Source organism: Pezoporus flaviventris, unplaced genomic scaffold, assembly GCF_033815535.1.
Source record: "Pezoporus flaviventris isolate CSIRO_AGI_PZ_B2104156 unplaced genomic scaffold, CSIRO_AGI_Pfla_v1 ptg000016l, whole genome shotgun sequence".
In the NCBI taxonomy this organism is placed as follows: Eukaryota; Metazoa; Chordata; class Aves; order Psittaciformes; family Psittacidae; genus Pezoporus; species Pezoporus flaviventris.
In genome coordinates, this window is record NW_026892564.1 from 9057374 (window position 1) to 9083749 (window position 26376).

General features: G+C 35.7%; 1 protein-coding gene across 10 annotated transcripts in view; it reads right to left on the reverse strand.

Annotated features, from left to right (window-relative positions):
* The window catches only part of NAV3 (neuron navigator 3), a 543191-nt gene that overhangs the window by 153445 nt on the left and 363370 nt on the right, over window positions 1–26376 (reverse strand). For all 10 annotated transcript variants that reach the window (XM_061454721.1, XM_061454723.1, XM_061454722.1 and 7 more), the window contains 2 exons: window positions 7711–7783; window positions 3194–3368 (listed from right to left, as the gene is read on the reverse strand). In XM_061454721.1, coding sequence (XP_061310705.1) covers window positions 3194–3368; window positions 7711–7783 — 248 coding nt within the window. The remainder of the gene's footprint in view (window positions 1–3193; window positions 3369–7710; window positions 7784–26376) is intronic.

Here is a 26376-nt window from a genome sequence, read left to right on the forward strand (position 1 = left end):
AAATTTCACTTACCATCAATCAATTTCCTTTATTCTTTCACATTTAATTTGAAATGATGTTGTTGGCTTCATAGCCATGTAGGATTCATAGACCAGTGCTACTCTTTCACATAAAAGAATCTTGCTCCCCTTCTGTGTGCACCATTTTTACAACTCTGAGCTTAGTTATGGACAGATTAAATGGGATTAGGAATGTTAGGGAAGCATTACCACACTGACCAAATTTAGGTAACTTTGTTAAGAGCCTGCTGCAGAAAATTCATTATCTTCCTATGCAAACTTTACACTAAGGGGAAGGAGGTTTCTCCATTATCCTGGGTTCATCTTAAACCACGACATCCACAAATCAGTTTAATTAAATCCCTTATCTGTGTTGTCTCCTGTAGGAGATACGAATTACCTAGTTATACAAGGACAGCTATCCTCCTGAATTAGTCTCCTGAATTCCCCATGTCTGCACAAACCTAATCCTGTCAGTCTTATAATTTTCTGATTATAACCAGGGGCTTCTCTTTGTTTACTATATCAAAACAACCTGGCTATGAAAGCTGTAGGGTCCTAATACTACTTGTGCCTGTTACAGCTTTTGTTGGCAAAGGGCCCAAGCACTCTCACGGAGGTTGATACCAGAGTAGATAAAGCAGTTAGCAGTGATCATTACCTAGTAATGCTCACAGACATTGATGATTACTGAGGACACCATAACCCCCTAGGAAATTGAGCAGAAATTAAGTAATATGCTTCCTATACCTTTGCTGGAAGCAACAAAGAAGATAACTTTTCTGACATCTAAACTGAAGTAACTGCAAGTATTAAGACATAGTTTCAGAGACTTAAATTACAACACAAAATGTGATTGCTTACTGAACCTTTTTTTTAAAGTACAAAGTCTGTAGAAAGAATCCACCTTTTGTCAGTGCATATGTTTTGGTTTTGCTTACATCTCTGTACACATACAAACACGTGCATATCAAATGCACTTAAATGTATACAGTGCCTCAAAAGGACAGATTTATTTCTCAGGTGTTCTCAGGTGATTTGTCTTCAAGTCAAATAAAACACCGTTAGGTATGAGACAGACATTTATGGTGACAAACATCAACCTTCTATGTATGTATGTTTGAAAACAAACAGGAAATTCTTGCTTTCAGTTTACATATACAAGAAAGATGGTACCAATCTTGGTGTAATATTTTTTTAAATAGAAAAATTTTGCAGCCAAAACACAGATATGAATAGAAATTTAATCAAAGAATTAAATTATTTTAAACTCCTGCCATCGAAGTAGGTCTAAGGCACACTGATGGAAGTAGAAATTTTGTTAAACCAGCCTTAGATATCACTTTATGAAGGCATGAATGCTGGGGAATGATTACCCTTCCTCCTAATTAGGTATATATAAACACAGCAGAGGAAAAGAGCAGAAAAAGGCACTGAAAGACCATGAGATCTTGGGGAATTATAATGAAAAGAAACTTTTATAAAAATTGCATCCCTTCTTTGCCTACCATTCCTGAGCAGACAAAGAACTAGTGTGCAATTGCCGTCTTCCAAATAGCAAACAACTGCTATGCTCCAAGCTTTTTTTGACAAACAGAATTCCTTGCAATAGCGGTGATATAAAAAGGAACATGGTAAGTATTTTTTTATTAAATATTCACCATATGTAGGTTAGAAAAGCAGGAAAAATTCCAATTCTTTTACAGTTATAAGCAAAACCCATTAAACAAAGGTATTTACTTGAATCTGGCTAAGTCCTTAGTTCCACTGATTAAAGCAGTGAACACTTGTAGATCTACATTCATAGGAACAATAAATAATTTCTGAATAACAGGATGTTATTACTTCTTATCCAGTACTAAATATCCTTCAGAAAGCATAAATTCAACTTCAGAAAATGTTCCGTATGGTCAGATTCTTCTAGGGTCCCACCATAATCCCCCAAATTACATGTTAATAGTAAACTTCACAGAGAAAGCATTCAAAGACATTATTTTTCAGTAGCAGAGAAAGAAAATGCATTTCACATTGTAATGCCCAAGGCAAACATAATTTTATCTTCATGTTTATATCAAATGAGGTAACTAAAATGTCATCAGCAACATTTTCCTATAAACATGGTTCTATAACATTCCTAGTTTCAAGACATAGATTTCTATTAGGCTGAAGTGTGTCATCTTCTCAACCAAAGAAGCATATCTATTATAAACATGAAAGTGTAATTAAGATATGGATTCAAGAACCAAAATTTCATTCTAGTAGCCCAATACTCTTAATTCTTCCTAAATCCTTGATTTACCACATTCTAGACATACAATTGTTCAGTAAGAATGCAAAAAATTTCAAACAAGGAAATAATAAATCAAACAAGAAATAAACCCAACAGAGCAATACGTAGAACTCTTCATGAAGAATTACACTTTACATAGCACTGCATGTGAATGTCTTTTTTTGACTTCCCCATAAATTATAAGTTGGTCTCCATTTAAAGGGATACTTTGTTTAAACTGATGCTTTTGTCATGGCTTGTAAGCAAATACCTTTTCAAAATGTTTTCAGCCTCAGTCTGAAAGAAATGTAATTAATCAATTAAGGATTCTGCTGAGTGCTTTCCTTTCCTAAAACTAAATAATAAACTGACTACTTAAAAGAAACAACTAGGCTGAGGCCATTTCTTTTCCCTTTCGAAAAGCACTCAAACAGAATTTGGCACTCAAACCTAGAATGTGTGGGGATGAAAACAGTTTATAACAAATTAAAGTGTTACTTATGCCTTTTCCCCATGTATTTTGCTAATCATTTGAAATTGCTTGTTTAGATTTGGAACTGGGTATGTGAAAAAACATGAAAATAACCAGTATACTAACCTCATGGTGGGCTAATTTTCTCTTACTGTGCAAAGGGCAGTAGAATCATTATTAAATTGAAAGAATGCCTTAAAATTAATTAAACTGGGACTAACTTTAATTGGGAGTGTTCTCTGCTCTCACTGTACCTTAACTCCCAAGAAACACAAGCTTAATACCAAAATCCCACTTAAGATACTGTTTGCCTATATTAATTTAAAAAAAATAGTTTAAAAAAACACCAGGCTTTTAAGTCTTAAAGTGGCTAATTTTTTTCACAAAACTCTTTTTTTTTAACAGAAAAATAAAAGGGTTTTACCTCTGAGAAAAATAACTTTTTAGCTTACCTCGACTGCATATCTTGGTGTGTTTTGGACTGGCTGATTTCAGCTGGAGAAGGGACTTGCTGTTGTAGCTCCACCAGAGACTGGTAGTACTGTTGCTGATGATGTTGCTGCTGTTTGTACCGAGACAAACTGAAAAACAGCCCTAAAATGGCTTTCAAATTTCCATTCCTTATTTCTATTACAAAAAAAAAAAAAAAAAAAGAAGACAGAGAATAAGAAGTGAAAATACTGTGGTTTTAGACTTCAGTTTTGTAAGAGTTTTATACTAAAACATCTCTGTACATATCTATAGCTACCCATGTTTATGCTTTATATCTTTTCATTTATGTCTCATATCAGGGTCATGTTAGGTAGCACTGATAATTTATGGTAATCTTTCTTATCTATGGGTCATTGTTGCAACAAACACAAATCCCTATAACGTTTTCATGATGAGTCACATGTACACAGTCATAGAATAACATACATAATCTGAAATGAATAGTCCTGCCTCAACACAGTAAAAATATTCTTAGTAAGCAGAGAAGCACTTAGAAAAAAATCCAAATTCTTTCTGGCCTTAGGTACGCACCTCTTCTACCTCATGGCTGTAAATGCCTTTTTTTGATTTTGGGGCACATTCTGTGCACAGTGGGAACAATGACTAGGAAAAAATCAGAAGGAGGAGATAGTAACAGTCTTCTGAGTGAGCATATACCCCTTCACATAAATTTGCTAGGAACATGAAAGAAGGAGATTAATGGGTAACAAAAAAAAAGAAAAAAAAAAAGAAGACAGTAAAGTAGATGGATGAATACATCTTTGAACTTTTGAACTACATGATTTTCTAGCTTTCTCTTTTACATGGCTATTACTGATTAATGAAGACTTCAAAACTACAGCTGTCACATGAGGCTAAAGGAGCTACTCGTGAAATTCTGGGGAGCCACAGTGGTATCCTTATGTCTGCTGTTCCTTTCTTAGTCTTTGCCAGGATGAGATGAAGGGTTCAAAAGAATAATGTTATCCTTTGTTCACAAAGGATCTCTGTGTCAAAAAAAGAAGCCTCAGGAGACTTTAATGAAATTATCCGCAGCGCTTAGGCTTGTTCATAACCTCATTATTAATTTCCTTTGGCACTGAACTTCTTGTGAAAGTTTTTCATTAGACCTATAGCCTTGTAACCCAACATGCAACACTGCAATTTTCTGCTTTCCCTCCAAGTCTAAATACTGAGCTGTATGTGCTACACAGCTTTCTTAGGTAAGTTTGAAAGCAGAATTTATAAACAATGACTGTTATATTCATGTCTTTTAAATAATATTCATTTCCCTTCAACAGGATTAGATGAAATGTTACCACATACATTAACAGGCCAGCAAACAGTGGAGTACTTAAAGCTGTCAACCGGTTCTTCAAAAGCCAACATAATCCTGGACACAGGAATATACTTTGCAAAATGGAAATTTGTTCTAAATATCCATACTTTCGCACCTTCCTATGAAGATGCTGCAGGATCTGTGATTCCGCATGGGACCACCAGGCATAGACAGAATATCTCAAAATTAGAAAGTTTTCAAGGCAACCAATGAAACATGGTGGTTTCAAGGAAGATCATTATCGAGGAACACAGAAAACTTATATGTAAAATTATCTTTAAAAAACCTCAACAAAATCACGTAACTATCCATATGCTCTGATGCTAAAAGATTTTCTGTATGTTATACCGGTTTAATTATTCTTATGATTTAAGCATCACTTAATGCTCAAAAACCCTTTGTTATATTCCATTCAAAATAGTTTATCCTAAAATTTTGCTCATTTAGTGTTTAACCACATTCTTTACTATTTCTAAAGAAGAATGTTATAGAATCACAGAATCATAGAATAGTTAGGGTTGGGAACGACCTTAAGATCATCTAGTTCTAACCCCCTGCCATGGGCAGGGACACCTCCCACTAAAACATGCCACCCAAGGCTTCATTTAGGCTCACTTACTAGTTTGTTTCTGAGCAAACAAACATCATCATTGCTAGCAAAGAGGACATTCTAAGAGAAACAATTTTCTTGGCCTTCACCATTCGGCGTGGAGTAACAACGATACTCATTCCCTCAACACTGTCATCATGAGGCACTCCAAAATATATTCAGAAGCTAAGAAATGTTCCAAGAGTTTTCAATCCCACATGTTGTTTTGGGATTGATGTACATTTAAAACATACCAGTAGTTTTGACTCTCCTAGAAATGCATCATACTGCTTGTAGTGGAAGCTTCTATTTTATTACTAAATATGACAGTTTTCAGAGGAAGATGGAAGGATTGATAGCATGCACATCTCACTAGCCCACCATATAAGAATATCTAATGCTTTAAGTAAAGCTATTTCATTCTGGCCCTAGCATGACCAAACTTCTCCAGGTACCAGATTTTAACTCCTTTTTCTGTCCTACTTTTAAAGGAGGAAAAAAGTTTTAAGTTGGAAGGTATCTCTTAAATAGAACAAAAATCCAGAAACTTCTAATGTGTACTAACTACTTGCAGAGAAAAGAAGTGGAGTGTTCTTTGTAGCAAGCTGGCTTATTATTTGTCATTTCGGTACTCCAATATAGATCTTGCATTCAAGATTTGAAAATTACCTTTCTTCTAGACCTCCTTGCTCAAGTCTCAAAATGAGGTGGGAAGCTGGTTGTGAAATCTTCAAACCCTTTTAAGATCATGATTTACTGTTGCAGAAACTTTCTGGTTATTAATAAATGACCCAGTAGTAACAAGACATATTTACCAAAGCTTATTGCAAGCTACAGACTTATGGTTCCTAAACTGAATTGATTTTAAACATCAATGTGCTGACAAAACACTGGGAAGATAACTTGACAATTTCATGATTAAAAAAGGTAAGTATCTGTTTTTCTCAATTTCTTCTCCTCAAGAGAAATTATTCCCAGATTGTACATGCTAAATATGGTATATTTAAGGAATTCACACTGCTGTGAAACTTTGAACTAGTAATTATACAAGGATTTTAGCAGACTTATACCAGATTCATGACCAACTGCAAAACAGCAAAACTACTTTTAATCTTACTTCAGAGCTCATGGTCTGCATTACTAAAAGGTAGTTTTGAAGATTAATGAAAGTTTTAAAAAATAGTCCTTGTATTTAACACTATTTAGAATTATTGCTTTTAATAGTATTTGAACTTAAGGCTACACAGTTGAAGTTTACATCCTATTAAAAATTTTTGTAATTGATTTTCCAAAGCAAAACAAAGTTATGAATAAAGGAATGTATTACAGAATGCACTCAGAAAAATAGTGTCATGTGTTGTGTCATGCTACTAAACAATGAAGAACATTGTCATAAAATAAATTCATGCTATTCACAGATTTGATCGCTATTTTATATGTGAGTAAAAATAGGCTGTGCTTAAAAGAACAGCTCTGAGGTGAAAGGCAACATGCAAATGTTCAGTATTCTCTTCCAACAACATATCTACAGTTTATACAGCTCTTTCAAATCAGTTAAGAAGCTTTCCACGAACGGACTATAAAAGTGCATATATAGTATGTATTGTGGTCATGTTACACTTCTGTTAAGGTACTAGAAAGGTGACTATTCTGAGTTAATTTCAAAATCAAACAGTGGTTAACATTCACAATTGTGTCTCTGTATATTTTCTAAAATTCAATTAAAATTACCAACTCTGGGAAAAAAAAAGTTCCTTTAGCTTTTAAGTGTGCTACAAGCAAAATAAAAATATAGGGTTACATCTTGTATATAACTGTTACCTTTAGCTGCCATGGAGGTCAGAGGGATTTTGAAGGTGCAGGGCACCTCACTGAACTGCTTAATTTGTTACAGGACAAATGCTAGTATACATTTTATCAATTCACAAGATAAAGTATCCACCTCACTTAATTCTACACTAACAAAGCAAATATTACATACTAATTAAGACTATTTTAATGATTTTAATATATTTATTAACCTAATTGTCACTGTATTAGGCAATCACTTGTGGTGACTAATATAGCAAACAGGACTGTAATAGAAGCATCAAGACCATTCATTCTTTCACTTAATAAATGACATCAAAGGAATACAATAATTTTCAGACTCATCCTGACAACATTACTACTACAAATAAATCTGCTTAAACAAATAGTCTTCCCTGGATCTAAGTAATTGAGCAAGATTCTCATATTCATGTTTGTTGTCTTGAATCCCATGAATGAACAGGTTAAAAAATATGCTTAGGAAATTCTGTAGCTATCTGATGTTGTTGATATAAGATTAAAATATTAATATTATTGCAAAAATATTAGTATAAAACAGTGTCTCAAGCTTCATAAACATTGAATTTCTTGGTTCAATTTCAAGAGAAAATGAAAAGGGAACTCGCTGTCACTAATCTATATTTGCAGGCTGTTCAAGACAGCTGGAGTTTGGTTTTTAGGTGTAAATAATTTGTATTAAGAAAATTAGTTTCCAGGAAATAATCCAATTATTATTTGTTCTGATGATTGGTTTCTCTTACCTTCTGCAGAAAGACCTTGGACATTTACGCCTCTGGCTGCCAGAAAGCTAAGGCAGACATCAACATTCTCAATCTGCAATATGAACAGAAATAACAAGTAGCATAAGACTATTTGACAAAATGTAGAAATGCAGGGAAGAAAAAAAAAAAGAAAAAAAAAGAAGAAAAAGAAATAGCCCAGGAATGAATACTTTACATTCATTGCATACTACAGCTCTTTACCAAAGTTTAACAAGAATGATTACTGCTAATTGGGGAAATGATATAAAGCTTTCATTGTCTGATTTGGTGCTTAAAAACAATTCATAAATGCCCGCTCCAGAATGGCATGCTGGCAAATCAGCAACCCACCTACTTAACATAAAACTGGATTTTATATGCTACAAACAAGCAGCAAAGAAAGCACCCATAGAGGATTAGACACTGAGCATATGTCTGGAGATGTTGGTGACTGAGTCAACTAAAAAATGTAAGCAAAAACCTCCAACAAACGTGCTAGCAAACATATTTCCTTGGGATGATATAGAATTCTGTGAAAATGATGTCACAGCAGAGGCTTAGTCTCAATTTCTTTCCTTCAAATCTTCTGTTAAATAGTTGTAATGTATTTAATATTTATGCTTCTAGAAAGATCGTCTGCTTTGTGAAGGGGACAGTGCTGACTTCTGTTGGTGATTTAGAAGAAATCTACAGTTATCATAGAGAACTTTAGGTAAGAGAAGAACATGTAACCTAAGTGTAGATCAATGAAAGGATAAAACTTCTGTCTCTAAAATGAGTAATCACTGACTTCTTTCATGCGTCTGTTTTTGATAGATTTAGGAGACAGGATGTTCCAAAAGATTCTCTTGAGTCACCATTCCTAGCTGGTTCCCCCAGTCCTGCCAGGATCTATGAAGGATATTGCTATAAATGTAAAATCCTTTAGCTAACAACTTTTCTCTATAAATACGCTGCTATGAAAACAGAAAAAATACGTATAAAGAGGTGTCCTATCTTTAGTGCTTTCAACAGACTTGATCTTAAGATATATTTTTTATGTTGATAGATTTTTTTCAAGGCAATTAGGACAACAAAAATAAAACAAAAAGTTTAACAATACTTTTTAGATACCTACTTTTATTGGAGGACATTAAAAAAAAAATGACTATTCAACACCAAAAACATAAGCCTGCAGTAGATCAAGTCCATGCAGTTAATTTTATTTGAATGTTTACACATTTTACAATACCTCATACCAACAGTTTTCAAACATCAAAAACATGAGGGGTAAATTCATTGCTTGAATAAAAGCTATTTGATCCTTGGCAGTACTTCTTCTTCTCCAGGAGGAAAGCCTTTTCTTATTGCTATTTTTCTATGACTGTAGTTCTGCCATTATTCTCAGAAAATGGCATTAACAAAAAAGAATATAAATATTTTTATTACTGACCCTAGAAGTCTGTTACAAGATCACACAGACTGTCTTGATCCACAGGGATTACTTATTTAAATACCTGCAAAATGTTTAGGTATGTGCTTTTTAAGGACAATAAACGCCACAGCATTAGTAAATACATCTTTAAAAAAGCCTTTTCAAACATCTTCTACCATGTATAGGGAATGATAAATAATCTCTCTACTGAATGAAGTAAAAAAAAAAAACAAAACTCCCCCAAAAACAACAAAAAGACCCAAACCAAACCTCAAACTCCACAGCTAACACTAACTAAAGTTTCTCCAAAACTGAAATTTACCATGAAGCTTTCATAAATCTGTTCGGTGGGTGTCACCAACTTGCACAGCTGAGAACGTGGAATAACCATTGTAAAATCAACAGGGTTACTCCAACTGTGACCCATTACAGAAATCCACAATTGGACTGCAATCCAGGCACTGACTCTGTAATCTTAAATGTTTATGCAGTTTTACACCGTGAAAAAACCCCAAATTAACTAGGTCATTCCATAAGCTGTAGAGATGTGATAAGCTAAGTCAGTTGCAAGTTGGCTGTAGCTAAAAATAGGAAGATCTGTTTCTTCCTCACCTCCTCTTCCTCCCAGGTGTGGGGCCCTGCTGCTGCCGCTGCCTCTGCTGGGCTTCAGCACTTCTCTGAGCACACCAGGAGCTGGCTCCGTGCAGAAAACTCACCCAGCAAAAAAGGCAAATGTATTTTAGTCTCTTCAGTTTCCCATGCAGTCAGATAAGCACAGGAGTCAGCAGTGGGGAGGGCACGTCCCAGCCTGAGTAAGGCATGGTTTGGGAGATGAAAAGGGAAGTGGGAAGGAGGGACAGGCAGATGGTGCCACTCCTAATGACAGCAGCAAGGCACTGCGCTGGCTCAACCCTGACCTTCAACTACACCCCTGCGTGAGTCTTGAAAATAATGCACACGATGAGAATATTTCTACTCGACCTTTAAACAATGTCAGCTACACAAGAAAAACAATTTGAATGGAAATTTTCCTGTCTTGAAGAATTTAAGAGAACTGAAGATTTGTTGGGTATTAGCTGTATAACTGAGTGCCTCTTTGAACTTTCAAATCAACCATAATGCAGAATCAACTACTTTTACGATGGGAAATTTTGCTCTACAAGAAAGTACTGGAAGCCAAATAAAAAGGAAAAAAACAAAAAAAAAGGAAAATTGTCAGTAGCATCCATCTTGAAATAACTGAAACACTATTTCCTAGCAGCCCTCCTAGTGTAACCATGATATTTTTAATAATGGGCATGTGTCCTCTGCAGCAGTTCAGAACACCTAACTAATTAGAGAACATTTAAGCCAGAATGTGCTCTGATAACATCTCAATATCTACCAGCAATACTGAATATTTAGTAAATAGTAAGCCTTATACATTAAACCTTAAGATACATTTACGGTGAAAAATATCCTATAGAAATGTCACCTGGTTACACGTCTACTGCTACAGCCTGTCTCTTTGAGGTCACCTCTTGAACTCTCAGACAAAACTAGTCATTACCATTAATACAAATGACTCAATATATTTCAGAACTACAAAGCAAATTCTGTTTTGCTACACAGTTCACCAAGAGAACTGTAATAGAAGTCCAGTGTCCAAAGTCATCCCTCTTGGTGGTGGTGTATGAAGCAATAGCAGTGGCCAACTTTCAGACAATAGACTGTGGTTGCACTGTTAGCCTCATAATAAAGTCTTGTTTTGACTTGTGAATTGAGCAAGTTTGGTGTGGCAACTCACAGCCACATAATACATGGAAAATGTCAGAAAATAACTCTTACAGTCAGATTTCTGATGATAAGTGCTGTTACTACTTACTCTGAGGAACTGTTAGGAGATTCAATGAGACATGCGTTAATACATTCTTGGGTGATTTTCACTTTATTTCCTCTCCAGTCTAGAAAACATTAGCCTTAAAGTTGTCCCATTTTGAAGCTTTCAGCATGGTTTTAAACATTGCTTTAATTACCTACTTCTTGCCTTGGCAAACCACAGTTATTCTTTGAACTCAAATCCTAGCAGACCCAAACACTTTTTATTCAAACTTACTAACAGATGAGAGTAATTTTGCAATTACAAAAGTTCTGAGAGAATTCAAGCAGCTTCCACTCCTCAATACTGTTTCGATCAAGAGTGGTATGAATCCCTGAAGTCCACGTTTATTTAAGTAGTTAGTGGTGGGCTTATTAAACACTGGGGTAAACTCTTCCTAGAGCTGACAGTGCATATATAGAACTCTACCTGCTTAAATATCAAAGGCTGAACATTTTGCAGTGTAAACTTAACATAGGCAACAAAGTTTGTATCTTATATATGCCCACAATTTGGCAGTGAATTTTGCTTGCAAAAAGTACCATTATATAACAGAGATAATGTTCATCAGTATCACAAATAGTATCATCAGAATTACAAAGTGTTGTAGTAGACAATATAGTTCATTGCAGTACATAATTCAGGATGCAGAGATTGAATCCAAGTAGTATGTATCAAGATACAGAGAAGTGACTCAAATTTGCAAATTTGCTTGTACAGGTAGATGTTGCCAGATCAAACCTTTGCTGAACAATTCTCCATCACTTTCAATCCCCAAATTTCATTGTTCAAGACACATACCTTACCATTCAAAAGAGTGGAATTTGAATCTTAAAGCTTAAACCCTACAAATGCAATAAAGAATTAATGATATAATAGACCTGCATTGCCATGTAGATATTTGTCCACTTACCTATTCAGTTAACCATGTTGAAAGTCAATCAATACTACATGAGATTGCTTTCAGAGGTAACAAAAAGCTATCTCTGATCATACAATCACTTCTTTATCGATAAACTCAAGAATAATTCTGAAACGTAGCTACACCATCGTGAGTACAGACAAACTCAGCTATGAGTACGATCATTTAGGAATTCAGATTTGTGGGCATCATCAGGTAGATAACACCATTTGATGCTTTTTAAATTAAACCTACTATGTTACACTTACAATATATTAAGCTTCTTTCATAAATAAGATCCTTTTAATACTGTTCATACACTCAGCAGTATGAAAAAAGTATCTGAAACACACCATAAATATTAGTGAGCCCCAAGATATTTCTGTACTCACATTTTAAGGGGTTATAGTCCGAATGATGATGTACAAATAAGCAGAAATACCACAACCCTGACACTATTAATAAATTACATGGCATGCAAAAAAGGTACATTGCAAATCTGCAGTAACATTTTACATTGCGTATTTGTGAATAATCTGCTTTTGACTGGAAACTATTTGAAATTTTACTGACAGAAATAAATCACTAAACCAGACTGTGGGACTTGCATATAGATAAAAAGTAGTGCTTAATACCCATCAGTTACCAGACTTACAGGAAGAGCTCATTTGTGGGATTGTACTCACCAGTGACTCAACATATAGCATACATCTATTTATTATAATTATTTTTCTGTTACCAAGATTGGCTTTCATCTTTTTTTCTGGCAAACACTTTCTTCACTTCCAAACATAAATTTAATTGTGGGATGCTCAGAAGACAAGTAATGATGACTAATACAGCAGTATGTTTTTCTGCATTTATAAGAAGCTCTGAAAAATATCGTGGTTTGACTAACTCTCTCGTTAAGTTTATGACAATATAGTTTACAAGCACAGACAGACACATACACATTAGTTGTTATTTGTATATTTCAAGATGGATTTCTCCTCCTGAAGAATGGGGCACTTTTATAAATATAACACCTTATTATTAGAGAGTGTTTCTATACACATATATGCTCTTCAAATACTTGATTACTTTGGCAGCAAAAGTAAAACAGTAATTTCTGTTAGCACTTCATTCAGTGCTATCTCCCACAGCTCTTGTGTGTGTTTTGACATTCTGATACATGACCCTAAGCCCCAGATAAAATCTGGCAAAGGATTTGCTCTGTAGAAGTTTTCTAATGTTCCTGACGGATTATTAGGGACACTCATGGAAATAGTCTGACACAGAAATCCAGAGAGTCAAATATGTATTCACCTTCCAGAACACAGAAACTCCATGAAACTCTTCAGTATGTGCTGATTTTTTCCAATACTAATATTAAATAGTATTTCTTTGAGATTAGTATTATGGCATGAGACATTATGTGACACAACTGTATTTGAAACAAACTTTATCAGCAAGATTTCTTCCTAAACTTCTCAAGAGTATTGATCTGAATTGAGAGACTTGTGTTTGACTCTTTCTTTCCCATGATTATTTATCATTAACAAAATTTGTGGAGGTCAATGTATTTAAAAGAATGCAGAACTAGAAAACAATTTATTGTTGCACAGCTCATCCTCATTCAAGTTTTGTAGCACTAGTAGAACCAAAAATCAAGCAAGAATACAATTCAGGCCTTACAGGTAGCATCACAGACTATAAATATTTGCAACACACATGCTGCATAAAATGAATAAAATGAAAAATGGAAGAGCAGGTAATATTTTTTTGTTTGACTTTCATATGGACCAAGCATGGAAGGAGATGCACTAGCTTTTAAATTATGGCTACTCTATTAGCAGAAGGTGAAGTGCCAGTGATTAGTCTTAACTGCAGGTTCTGAAAAGAACAGAGATTCAGGAAAGCAACCGTGATAACTTCCTCTGTGAATAAAAGCATTTTTGGTGCAGATGAGCTGGTGAGAGAATGGAACTCTCCATAGTAGACTTAGTTATATAGAATGCTCTGAAGAAACCTGGAAAATATTTCAAGGGGAGCAGGCCTAAACTCTGATCTTCCCTTGCTTAATAGAGAACAGTATGAGAATTGGTCATCTATACTCTCACAGATACCTGTTCAAATGTCACACACACACACTGCCTAAAAGGTCTAATATTTTTTGCCAAATGTATAGTCTTCCACAACTTGCTATGCCTAAAGCTGCTCTCAGAGACTGAGGACAAGTTTATTTCACTTTCTGTTCTTAATTGACTCATCCATTGCACACATTGTGACTTGTTGACAACTCACTCGTGGTGTGGGAAACACCCAGATTTTTGGTTTGACTTGTAACTTTGTTCCTTATGGTTTTTCTTCCCAGCTGGTTTCACTAGTTTGTATTCCTGTTTTGTTTCTCCTTAAAGCAAAGGCCTAGAAAGCTGTAAGTTAAAGATGTAAAGAGGACATGCTTGCAATTCTATGCTGACATATGTTTTTTCTTCAGTTTTATCATTATGATTATTTAACAAAGCCAGATTTATAAACCAGTCAGGTGGACAATCAGCTTTTTTTACTATGTACAAATTAGTCACAGGCCCAATACTTTCTTCGCAAAAAAAAAAAAAAAAAAGAATCAAACAACATAACAACTTTCTCCAGTTCAAACAAGTGATATCCGAGTACACTGCCTGCTATTCTACTTACTGTCACACTTGCTTTGTACATAACTATATGTACTATGATTTTGTAAGGCTGCATATTGGACACAAACACCCATTTCTGATAGCTGGCTTATACCAAAGAGGTTCAACTGAAGTCAAAAGCATCTTTCCAGATTAAAACTGGTGCACCAAAATGGATTACCCAGTCCAACGTCTTTATCCCCCTGACTATCCATACTCCAAATGCCAAACTTTCAACACTTTGTGAGTCTAGGTGATTCTTAAATGATCACTGAAGCAATATTCAGTAATGAGAACCGCCTGGGCTTCACTTGAAAACAGATGCTTGGCACATCTGAAGATCTGCTCATGTCTTTAGGAAAAATTACAAAGATCAATCAAAGATAAAATCAAAATACAGAAAAAAAACTTAATTGTACATATTCTGTGGTGCAGAATGCATTTAATCTATAAGAGGTTATTATAAAAAGTTGTTATAACATAGTAAGACTTACGTTAATTGTTTTGAAAAGTACCAATCAGTAACCTCAATCATTATAAGAAACACGTACTATGCCATGCACCCCATTTGATCTGACTTTACTGTTTTATCTGCTTTCTGTGAAAAGATGACATGAAATTTTACTTACAAAATTGTTGTAATATTTTCACTAGACTGTATTTCTGTATTTTATCCACAATAGCTGATTCCTAGGTATTCCAAAAGAGATGATCCTGCTGCAGAAAATGTCTTTTTTTTTCCTTCAAATTTATCTGTACCCTAGCTACAATAAAGGAGTAGGATTAAAGACTTTCAAAGGGAACAATGTGAAATAAATTCCTATGGACTTATTTTACAAGTATTATAATTGAACAATAACAAGCAAACTGGTTTCTTAATTATATTGCACAGGTTATACTAGTTTAACACATCTGAAAGAAAGCCATCTCTTTTCTTGTCTCCTGCATTTTTAAAGTTGCTTATTAACATGTATAAGTGTTCATACTAAATTACTACTAAAAGTTTTTTATTACTGTGCCAGACTGTCTGAAAGTCCTTATATTTCCATCAAGATTTCCAGTGAAGAAACTGTACATAGTATTACTATGTAATAAAAAATATTTTTACCACTACTACTACTACTACTTAATAAGGACATTTATTAAGAGCACAGAATACACCCAATTCCTAAAAACTTGAAGTAAATGTAATGGGAAAAAATGTGCCTCAGACTAATGCAAAACTTAGTGACCCGAGTAAGGAACTTCTTCAAATTTCACATCTATATTCTCTGGGCAAGATGCTGGTAAGGCAGGCAGTACGTTGCACTGTTCCCTTAACCAAAGGCTACTGAGACTGGATGAAATTTGCCATGAATTCTCAGTTCACCTTGTGGAAATGGACTGAAGAAAAGGAAAATTGAGAGATAAACAAACTAGCCAGTAAAACTTGCAAAAGCACAAAGAAGAGCAGAAACTTAAAAATCACATTATTTATGTTCTGATAATTTATTTCCCACAAGCTCTGAACACGACAGTTTATTGCCGTAATTTTCTCTAGCTATACTGGAAGGCAACATCAAGTTTCCATGGCCGGTGTAGCTTTGAAAACCCACCCAGCTAAAGCAGGTGTTAGCAGTCCTGCTGGGAGATACTACGTGTGTTCTGCTTACTTGCTGTTGCACGTGGCCTGTTGCCTCACCCAGATGCAAAGCACATTCCACTTTTCTATGGAAATTATAGTGCATTTTAGGGTGTTAAGCAGAATACACTGACACGCACACACATTCAGCTTAGCTTTTTTCTAACTAACTCCTCATTACTTGTAATAGCACAGTTTAAGTAGCATTCAATAAAAATATCAGTGAACCATGTAACATCAGCCCAACAAACTGTTCCAAACTAAGCATTGACTTTGCAATAAGAGATCGTATATGCAAATTAAAAACTGATTTACTGGAGGCATTTGGGGAGAATTTTACCTTAGAGGATAATAACTACTGGTATGTAGAAGGCCTCCCAGGCAAAAATTTTTAGGAAATGATGCTGGAGTTATTTAATTATTAGTGGTGTTTTTTGAGGAAAAGATGATGGTTTTATTTAAAACTGAAATACCTTCTACTTCCTTTTCCAGCAGATATTAAGGAACATGCACATCAGATTCTTCCAACATGTAGTCCAAACACGAAACATGACCAGTAAACCCAGAAATGTGAAAACAAATTAACTTCTCAAATACTTGGAGAATTCAACAGACATATGTACTGACCTGCTGATAAAAGAATGTATGAGGTCACTGTTGAGGTCAGAGCATGAGCTGGGGTGTGTATTGTTTTTAAGAAAATTTTACAGTGGGAAATGGATCCCTTTTGGCATGTATTATTGTCAGTCCTGTCAGGAACATGAATGTGACAATTGTTGTAGGTCTTTCACCTAGTCCCTGACCTGGTGCTTGGAAAGCTTGGGGTGGATGTGAGATAATCTCTGTAATGTCAAATAGAATTTGTTTGGTAGGTTGTTTTTTTTTCTATTTGTACACATCAACAAGTTCATGAACAATTTGATTATTTTAAACAAAATCATTAATCATAATCATAATTTTTAGATGACCAAGCAGATCATTATGAACATCTGCAGATCATTTCACATACAAAACAAAAACCCCTCTATCCATAAGCAACAAAAAGAAACACATAAGAATGCAAAATTTTACTCTGTTCACCTAGACCATCATGTGATCTTGCTTCTCTTGTCTTCCTTTCTACACACTCTCTATGTCTTGTCACCATTTGCTACACAGGAGTCTACAGCAGACATTGCAAAGCACAAAATACAATGATGGTAATTTCTGCTTTTGTGTTGCTGCAATAGAAATAGTGAGAAGAAAGTGTTGGATTGATGATTGTAATATATAGTGCTGGATTTGGTCTTAGAATAGAATCCTGGATTTGTATTCAGAAAACCATGGAAGTATATCAGTATCTTGCATTAATTTCTTAGAAAGCTAAAATAAGACTCTGCAGCAGCATGGGTCAACAGCAAAGACTAGGCAAAAATGCTCTTCTAGAATCTCAAAGTAACCCCCTACCCTTCATCTCTACAAACCTGTGGCCACCACAACCACCGTGAAAGAGCTCTACACATGCACTAAGAACACAAAATTGAAGATAAATATTACCTGGGGATGATGGGGTTTAAGGCAATAATAAAAGGAACTCTGTTTAAACAGTGCTTTTTTAAAGCAATGCATCACTTCAGTGAGCCTGCCTACAATTTTATTTTTTTTTAGTTATGTAACTCTTCTGAGTCAGCAAGGTACCAAATGTCTAAATATTTATGGAATTTGGCAACTTCTGAAAATTGGAGGGCAATGTGAAAACACATGCTTCTTTAAAAAAGGGAGTTTCTCTCCATTAGGTCAAAAGAGAGTCTACAACAGAGTGCTCATTTACTAGGTTTAATTAAACCTTTGAAAGCATTCCAGTTCTCTCCTTCACCACTGCACCATTTAGTACATAGCAATTTCATTTAGCTCATCAAAACCAGCATCTTTTAGAAATAAGGGCAATTACAACCTGTGATTTGATAAATCCTTTAAAAGAGAAGTAAACAGGTAAACAATGAGGCATTTCACAGCATCTCTTGAGCTTTGCAAATGGAATCCATCCAGATGCACTTTATGTTCTTTTAACACCCCCTTTTGACTACACCAGAAGTCTTAATGCTACTGTTTGCACAGGAGAGACACTGAAAATTCGTTCCTATCCTTCTGGCCTTTTGATTTTGTATATATTCAAGATGTCTTTTTAATTAGATATATTTTGCATATTACTCTGAAAAATATTTATAGAACATTGACCTCATCAGAAGTGATAAAAATACTTGTTATTAGCAACCTCTAAAAGTACAGCCCAGAGATTTCTTTAGATCTAAAGTTATATAGCTAGTGCTCCAGCTAGAACATAGGAAGATAAACGCAGGAGAGAATATATGTCACTGTTTTTCCTTTAAGTTTCGTTTTTGCATTACTGACTCAAACTCACCTAAGCCCTACAGAAAAAGATTCAAAAGAAACAAAACAGATGTTGAATTGATGTTACAGGTTATTAAAACTACTCAAATTAAATGAGACATCTTTAAAAGCCATAGCTATAATATGAAAGGCTCAGACTCAGGCTTTCACTTTTGCTAATGTACTTGGTCATTGTTTTTATACCTTGTTTAGCATAATATACAAGAAAATACTAGGTCATGCTGTATATGTTCTCATATGATGCCAGTAAATATCCTTCACAGTTACCTATCTCTTTGCTATGTCCTCACAAACATGGGAAAATTTTTCCACATGATCTGGTGTCTAGATTTGGAATCACGGAAGGCAATGGGATATCTGCTTTTAAGTTCAATAGGGACAGGATTTTTTTTCTTGACTTCTTACCCAAATGTTGTAATAGAAACTTCTGAAGTGCTTGAGCCTATAAAATGAGGCCTTAACAAACACTTATTGCTTGTTGTCACTTCAATCTAGTTGTAGCCAATGATGTGTGAAGTGTAGGAGGAAGCAACTTTTTAAATAGTTATCCAAGTGTTTTCAAGTTCCAAAATACAGCCAGTATTACTTGATAAATAAGCATTTACTGGGCTTTGGAGGGAGGAAATATCTTCAAATACAGTAATTTATACGATGCAATGATATAAATCTTTTGAAACTGTTTATGCTAAGAAATCCAAACAGAAGCCTTATATATATGAGAACTGTGAAGACACCCTTGCACATATGTTTACTGTGGAGTGCTATTGCTATCTGTCCATGAGCTGACAGCTTTTACAAAAAACCTCAAACCTAAATTAGAGTTATTATTGGGAGGAATTAGAAAATCTGTGACAGGCACAACAGCCCACAAGACTGGGATGCTGGTTAGCTAGTTGCGTGCAGCTAAAATACACAAAACTGTAGCTATCTAACTTCATGAACTGTTATTTATTTCACATGCAAATAGATCTCAGCTCTCCAGTGTAGTAACCATTGGGACAAAGAAAATTCTTGCAGCATTTTTTCCCTAGAGGGAAATGTCATTGGTATGCTCCCATTGTAATTCCAAAGAAACTCCAAAGAATCAAGAGGTATGAATAATTCAGACAAGGGTCCAATTAGCTGACAATACAAGCCTAAACAAAGCATATTCTAATTATTATGGAATTAAAGACTGACAAAAGCTACAAGCTAAAATACAAACGTATTTCTATTTCAGGAAGACTTCATCTTTTAGTACTACACAGGTTTGATGTTGGTCAGGATGCCACCTGAGAGAATTGCTAAAAACTGCATAGGTAAACAAATGCTTTAAGTTTCTATAAACTCTTCAAAAAGCAAAAATTGATTTGCGATCAATTTGTGAGACTGAATATAATCAGGTCCTAACAAATCAAAAAAAGTATCTTGGATGGACTTTGAAACTGAGCCCTGCCCAGACTAATTCATATCCAGACACTGGGCCAACTGAAAGTAAGTATAGCTCTGATTTATGTCATATGATCATCTGTTGATCACATGGTCAACAGACTCCTCAGACTAGGAGCATTTTAAATAATTCCTGCATATCACAAAGCTGCCAAATAGATTACTGTATTTATATATTTATATCTGCTGAAACAAAAATGGTTGCACTGTATCCTAAAGATTTGCATATGAAGTTTCAGGTCACAGGGGATTTAAACAGACAACGTATATGAAAAAAAGAAAAAAAAAAAAGAAGATTGTGTTAATATTTTAATTAACCAGATATAAAGCCTTTACATGAAAAAGGATTAGTTAATGCTGTTGAAATAAGCAGTCTTTGTGACAACTTGCCTGTTCTACTGCTAGCTGAAGCCAGTTTACCTATGTATACCTCAATAGTATTGCCCATAATAGGGTCACCAGCTATAACAGAGTCTATATTTAGAGTTAACATCAGAATTTAAGTCCAGCTCAGTGTTGCTAAAACCTGTTGTAATACAGAATTTCAGCTGCCTAATGGCACCTCATGCCATTCCAGATCGGTTGGATCCGTGGAGTCCTGACAGCAGGAGCAGGTTGACAGAGCAGTAATTGCAATTAATGAAAAAACATGACTACTGTACGCATAGTCCCATGACTATCTGCATGATTGTAGGAGATACGAATTTTTTTCTGAGAAATACAGGATAATTAATTTTGACATTTCATGGAATAAATCATGACCACAATAGTAGTGCATAAATGAACACTGAAAGAGCAAGCAAAGAAGTACCCTCTAATCCCCCTAATAGAATAACTTTAGATATTTGGGAAAGAGGAGGAGGATGGATAAAAAAAATTGCCAAGGTTAATTGTTCTTACTAAGTCACGTTGTCATTCTCAGAGGGAATATTGACCTGAGGGACCACTGCTCTGATGCAGCAGTGTGCGCTCATTCACATGTGCCAGCACAAGGGCACTGGGGAGAGGCTGCAGGTGGATTTGCAACAGGGTTCAAAGAGGAGTTTATTCTGTATGGATAATTACTGCCAAACAAAAGCGGAAGGTTAGATGGGTTAATCTGCATAAAAGTCAAGGAATTCCAAAATGGTGAATCTGTAAAAGACACTGTAAAATCAAGCAGATTTGGCATTCTTTCCCTGAAACAGGCTAGCACTTAGCTGCAGCAGATGTAGGCAACTCCTGTTCCAGCAAAGATCAACGGCAGAGTGGGAAAAGACATCCGGACTGTCATAGTTTTTTCAGTATTCACCTACTGCCTGTTCTTTCCCTTCATTTTCTAACATTAAATTGTATATATTCTGGAAGTAATGCAGTATTGCTGACAAAAAGTCTTTCTCTGACATCAAAATTTTGGCATTTGACTTTCCAGTAGGAGAGCAGGGGGAGGTTGTCAAATCTTTTTTAATGAGCTGAACAATTACAAATATAGAAGGACAGTATGGTTTTTATTACAGTGTTGGTCTGCAATTAACACACTGCATCGTTGGAACATTCTGTGTTACTTTATTATCCTCCTGTCTTGTCAGCCTCTTTGCTATAAGGCCAAGCTTTGAAATACTTGGTATGTATAGCCACTAAAAGATGATTCAGTGACAAGGACTGTCACCTAGGTATAATGTACTACACAATACCTCCAAAAGCTTGACAATTTATTGGACAGTGTTACTTTTAAGCATATGTAAATGCTTAACCATTACAAGAAGCGTGAGGTCTTCCCTCCCTTCGTGCATCTGAATTCACAATGCAAAACCCTGTTCCACCCTAACATTGCTAGTTACAATCCCTTTCTTTTTCCACTAATCACAATGGAAGCCACAACTTGTTGCTTTTTGGCACCCTCTACTGCTTTACACATTACACCACAGACGGCATTTTATGGACAGATGCACAGTTCCTGTATCTCTATTAAAACATCTTCCCAATAGTTGGATTTTCCAGCCCAACCAAATAAAAGATGATGATATTCATATTTGTTGTGTGCCCTCATTTACCGTTTGCAGAAATCAATTCTTTAATCTCAAAATATGTCTAATACACCTTGGCTTACCCTAAGGAACAGAGACAGTAGCTCTGTCAACTCTGTAGAAGAGTGGCAATCTCAAACTTACGGAAATCCAGGAAATACAATGATTTGTCAAAGCTCCCGAATATCAAAGCTCCCACAAAACTTCATTCACAAAGGAGAGGCAGAGCAAATTACTTAAATGTCTTTCAAAAAGAATAAAATCACTGGGGTTCATCAGAACTCCCCACAGTACTTCACATGGATGCATATCCATATGTGTGCACTACACACTGAAACACAGGTCCACATTGTTTCTTGGTAGTCTTGCATGTTACCGAAGCCGCAGAATTCAATCCCCATTGTCAAGACAGATAGGCAGTGGCAGGTTATTTTAGGAGGAAGAATAAGTGAGAGATAATGGGACTCTAGTGTTAAGAAATGTTCCTCTCTGAGGAAATTCAAGACTTCATAGACATGGAGCAATAACCTTTCGTAACTAACATATAGCACACAAAATTATAAAAACAGTCTGATCAGAAGTATTGTAAAGGGAGTGGTTAGAAAATCTTTAAATAGAAGTCCTCAACTATAACCACAAGAGAATGGGCATTTTGCCACAGTTCCAAAATAATCAGACATTTGATAAAAATCTATAAAAGATGACAAATTCTCAAAATTACCAAAAAGCCTTGTTTGGATATACTGTAAAATAAAACCACTTCAGAGATGTTGTTTATTTTCTTGTTCAGCTTAAATATGCATTTTTGGTGTTCAGCTAAACATCACGCACTTTCTTCTCTATTTTTAAATCCCTTGAACATTCTAGACATTCCTAATATTTATAACATGCTCTCCCTATAGAATATGATAAAAATACATCATCATGAAGCACACATATTTACTGTAATCCTGCTGCTGCTATCCGGGGAAAAAAAGTATTAATGACTATACCCAACAGGTGCTTTCTAAAAAGCATGTCATAGTCAATTTGTATGTATGTATTTTAACCGCATGTTCATGTTACAAATTTCCAGTGAATTTCTACTAATGGAGGTTTTAAGGTCATTTATTCATCATCTCTTTGTCTAAGCAACTGTATCACAATTATATATTTGATCAATTCCAAAACTCCAGGGAAAAAGAAAACCCCAAAAATTGAAGAGCATAGTAAGCTAACTCCAGATGGGGGGGAAAATCATCTCTCTATATCCTCCCAATACAGTTTAAATCAAGTTTCTAATCCAATGACATTCCTGATAAACACAGTTGAGAGATGGGTGAAGACATGAGATAGGCATGCATCAGTTGCATGGAGGTATTTGAATATTCCAGATATAGATTAAAGGGAGGGGGAGTTCAAGGAATTGCTGGGGACGTGCAGGAGTGGGGGGAGGAGGTATGAAGGAAAACAGTTGATTTTAAGGAACAAAAAGATCTTTCTGAGTTCAGCAGTCTTGGTCTACAAAAGCAAAATGTGCATAAACTTAATCCCAGCCCTAATCAAGCAACCCTAAACAAGCAATCCAACCCCAACCTAATATCTCAGTATGTTTCATGGATACCATCATAGTACAAATACTTCTTATTGACGTGATTATTTCATTAACATCTAGATGAGTTATTCTCATGTGATTCCACACATTATGAGGACTGGGAATTTGAAGGCCTAAACAAAAAAGCTAATAGCTGCATACAATTTCTGTTTAATGAATAATGTTCTCCCAGCCTAGTAAAATAATACCCAGGATGTGTTCCTGTGGCATTTTCTTTTATGACTTCAGACAGTCAAATGTGAGTGACTCAGGGGAATATGCATCTCAGTGCCTGATGCGAGTGAGTAACTCTGAGTCGCTCTGTGAAGAGGAATTGTCATAAATCCTGTGGTTCTTTTAATGTTCTCAATCTTCTCTGGATATAAAGAGAACTACTTGTTTCAGTGTAGTATAAAGAGGTCTAACAAAAAGCCAAACCAGAATCAAATCATATCAAAAAAAGTGATGATTTGGTTGCCTTCTGCCTTTCCTTTCCAAGCCTGAACATCCTTAGGCAGGATGGATGAAGCATCCCATTCATTATGCTCTACTAGTTCTAACACTTGCAGCAGTTCTCACATCCTTTCCTTAGCTTCCTCTTTCCTCACAATAAAAACATGCCTGTTCTCCCACAAAACTGTTACTCTGCTTGTCTGTCCAGCTCTCACCCCATCTATATTTTCTCTTCCATTCCTAGAGGTTTTATAAATTTCAGAGTTTGTTCACAAAAGCAGAAAAAATCCTCCTCTGCCTGTTCCATGCTAAACCAACTTCCCCTCATCTTATTCAAACTGACTATGTTAATAATATTAATAATCTTTCAGCAAAACTTGGAACCAGAATTGCAACATCTTCATCCTTGAATGTCAACCATCTTTAACGTTAACATCTTTAACCTTACCCTTACAGAAATTCTGTCCTCTTTCCTTTCTTTATTCTTTCCATTCGTATTGCCACAATTATTCACATAATGTATCCTTTAATGGACCTTCATTTGCCCTTTTATTTTATTCTCTGGGGTACCACACACCTCTGTTTTTGAAACTCTGATTTTCATTTTTATTCTAGTCATTAATTTCATCTGTAAACAAAAAATAAACTTCATTTTCTACACTGATGAAGGACATGTTGCTTTCTGTAGCCATTCAATTTGCCTTACCTAATCATATTTTTATACTGTAGATATTCCTATGTGTATTGCTGTTAACCAGAAAAGTTTTAAATTCTGTGGCACACAGGATTACCCAGAAAAGCCATAGGCCCCTGTAAGGTACATACAAGTTTATTAAAAGGGTTTGTTGATGTCTAAAACAGAGAGGGAGAGTCCAGTCCTGAAGGTCAGCTTGTGAAATTTTGTCCTGCACTTATCCTTTATGATTCAAGAGTTTGAAAGGGCTCATTTCACCCTCCAAAATGTTTAGTTCCCTGAGCAAATTAAAAACACTCAGGTATAACCTGAAGCTCAATACACTGGTTCAACACAGTGGACACTTCCCCACACATGGAAGAGGGTTTAATACAGATTCCTGGTGCCATCCACATTATTTCTAGGTGGCGACTGCATGTGTAGAAGGCCAGATACTAATTTCTCGCTACTCTGAGCTCCATGACATGACATACGAACTGTATACCACAGGATTTCTCAACAGGTATAAGCTTTAAGGCTCTATAAACCTGGAGCAGAGCTAAACAAAAATGCATCCTAGTAGTTACACTCCTATCACCAACCAAGGAAATACAGGGGAACTCAGCGAGACAGTCAGATTGAACACCCAGTGAATGCCAAGCAAATCTAAAGCTATCTTGTAGACTGTATACAGTGGATTGCAAGTGGCTGGATGTGTCAGACATGTCCAAGGTCTTCCCTGGAACAGCTGAGGACAGTGTCCTGGGTTCAGCAGTAGCAGTCATTTTTTCTCCTTCTTAGTAGCTGGTACAGTGCTGTGTTTTTTTGACTCTCAGCCTGAGAACAGCGCTGATAACACCGATGTTTTTAGTTGTTGCTCAGTAATGTTTACTCTGACCAAGGACTTTCTGAGTCTCATGCTCTGTCAGGGAGGAGGGGAAGCCAGGAGGAAGCAGAGACAGGACACCTGATCCAAACTAGCCAAAGAGGTATTTCATACAACAGCATGTCATTTTCTTCATAGATAAGTATCTGTTTAGATCCTTTCATAATGGAGCTATATCAGCTTAGCCTGTTTCATTCTAGAAGTGCCACTGCTGCAAGGTAGGAGAGAATAAACCATGAAACGAAAGAAGTATTTGTCATCAATGTGGCTCCAATGTTTTTTTATTTACTCACACTTCACTCCAAAGAAAGAATTCCATAAGGCTTTACTCTGCCAAACCACAAAAACTAGATTCAGAAATGCAGAATTAGCTGGTAAGTAAATCCCTGGGGTGGAGAGACACCAAAGAACATATAAACTCTTCATTACCACGACAAATTCATCCCAGGAAATGGGGAGCATGATATTTCTGTCGCTACTTACAAAGTCCAAGGAAGAGTTGCAATTGCTGAGAGCTGGGTAATGTGCAGGGACAGGCTAAGCTTCACTGATGGCAAAATGTCCTCAAAAAACTCCCCTCTGGATAATACCCTGGCTTGAGGTTGCACAAAGGTATTGACAATATGCACAGTTATCATATCAAGAGCAACTAGGAGCCATTTGATCTATTTTTTCTCCAAACTGGTTTCATCAATGGGAACAAAAATCCAAGCATGGATTTCTAAGTAAGGCAGAGCAGGATCTCCTCCAAGAGGAAACATGTTTTCAAGATAAGAGGGTCTTTTACTTTACCTTAGGAAGCCCATAA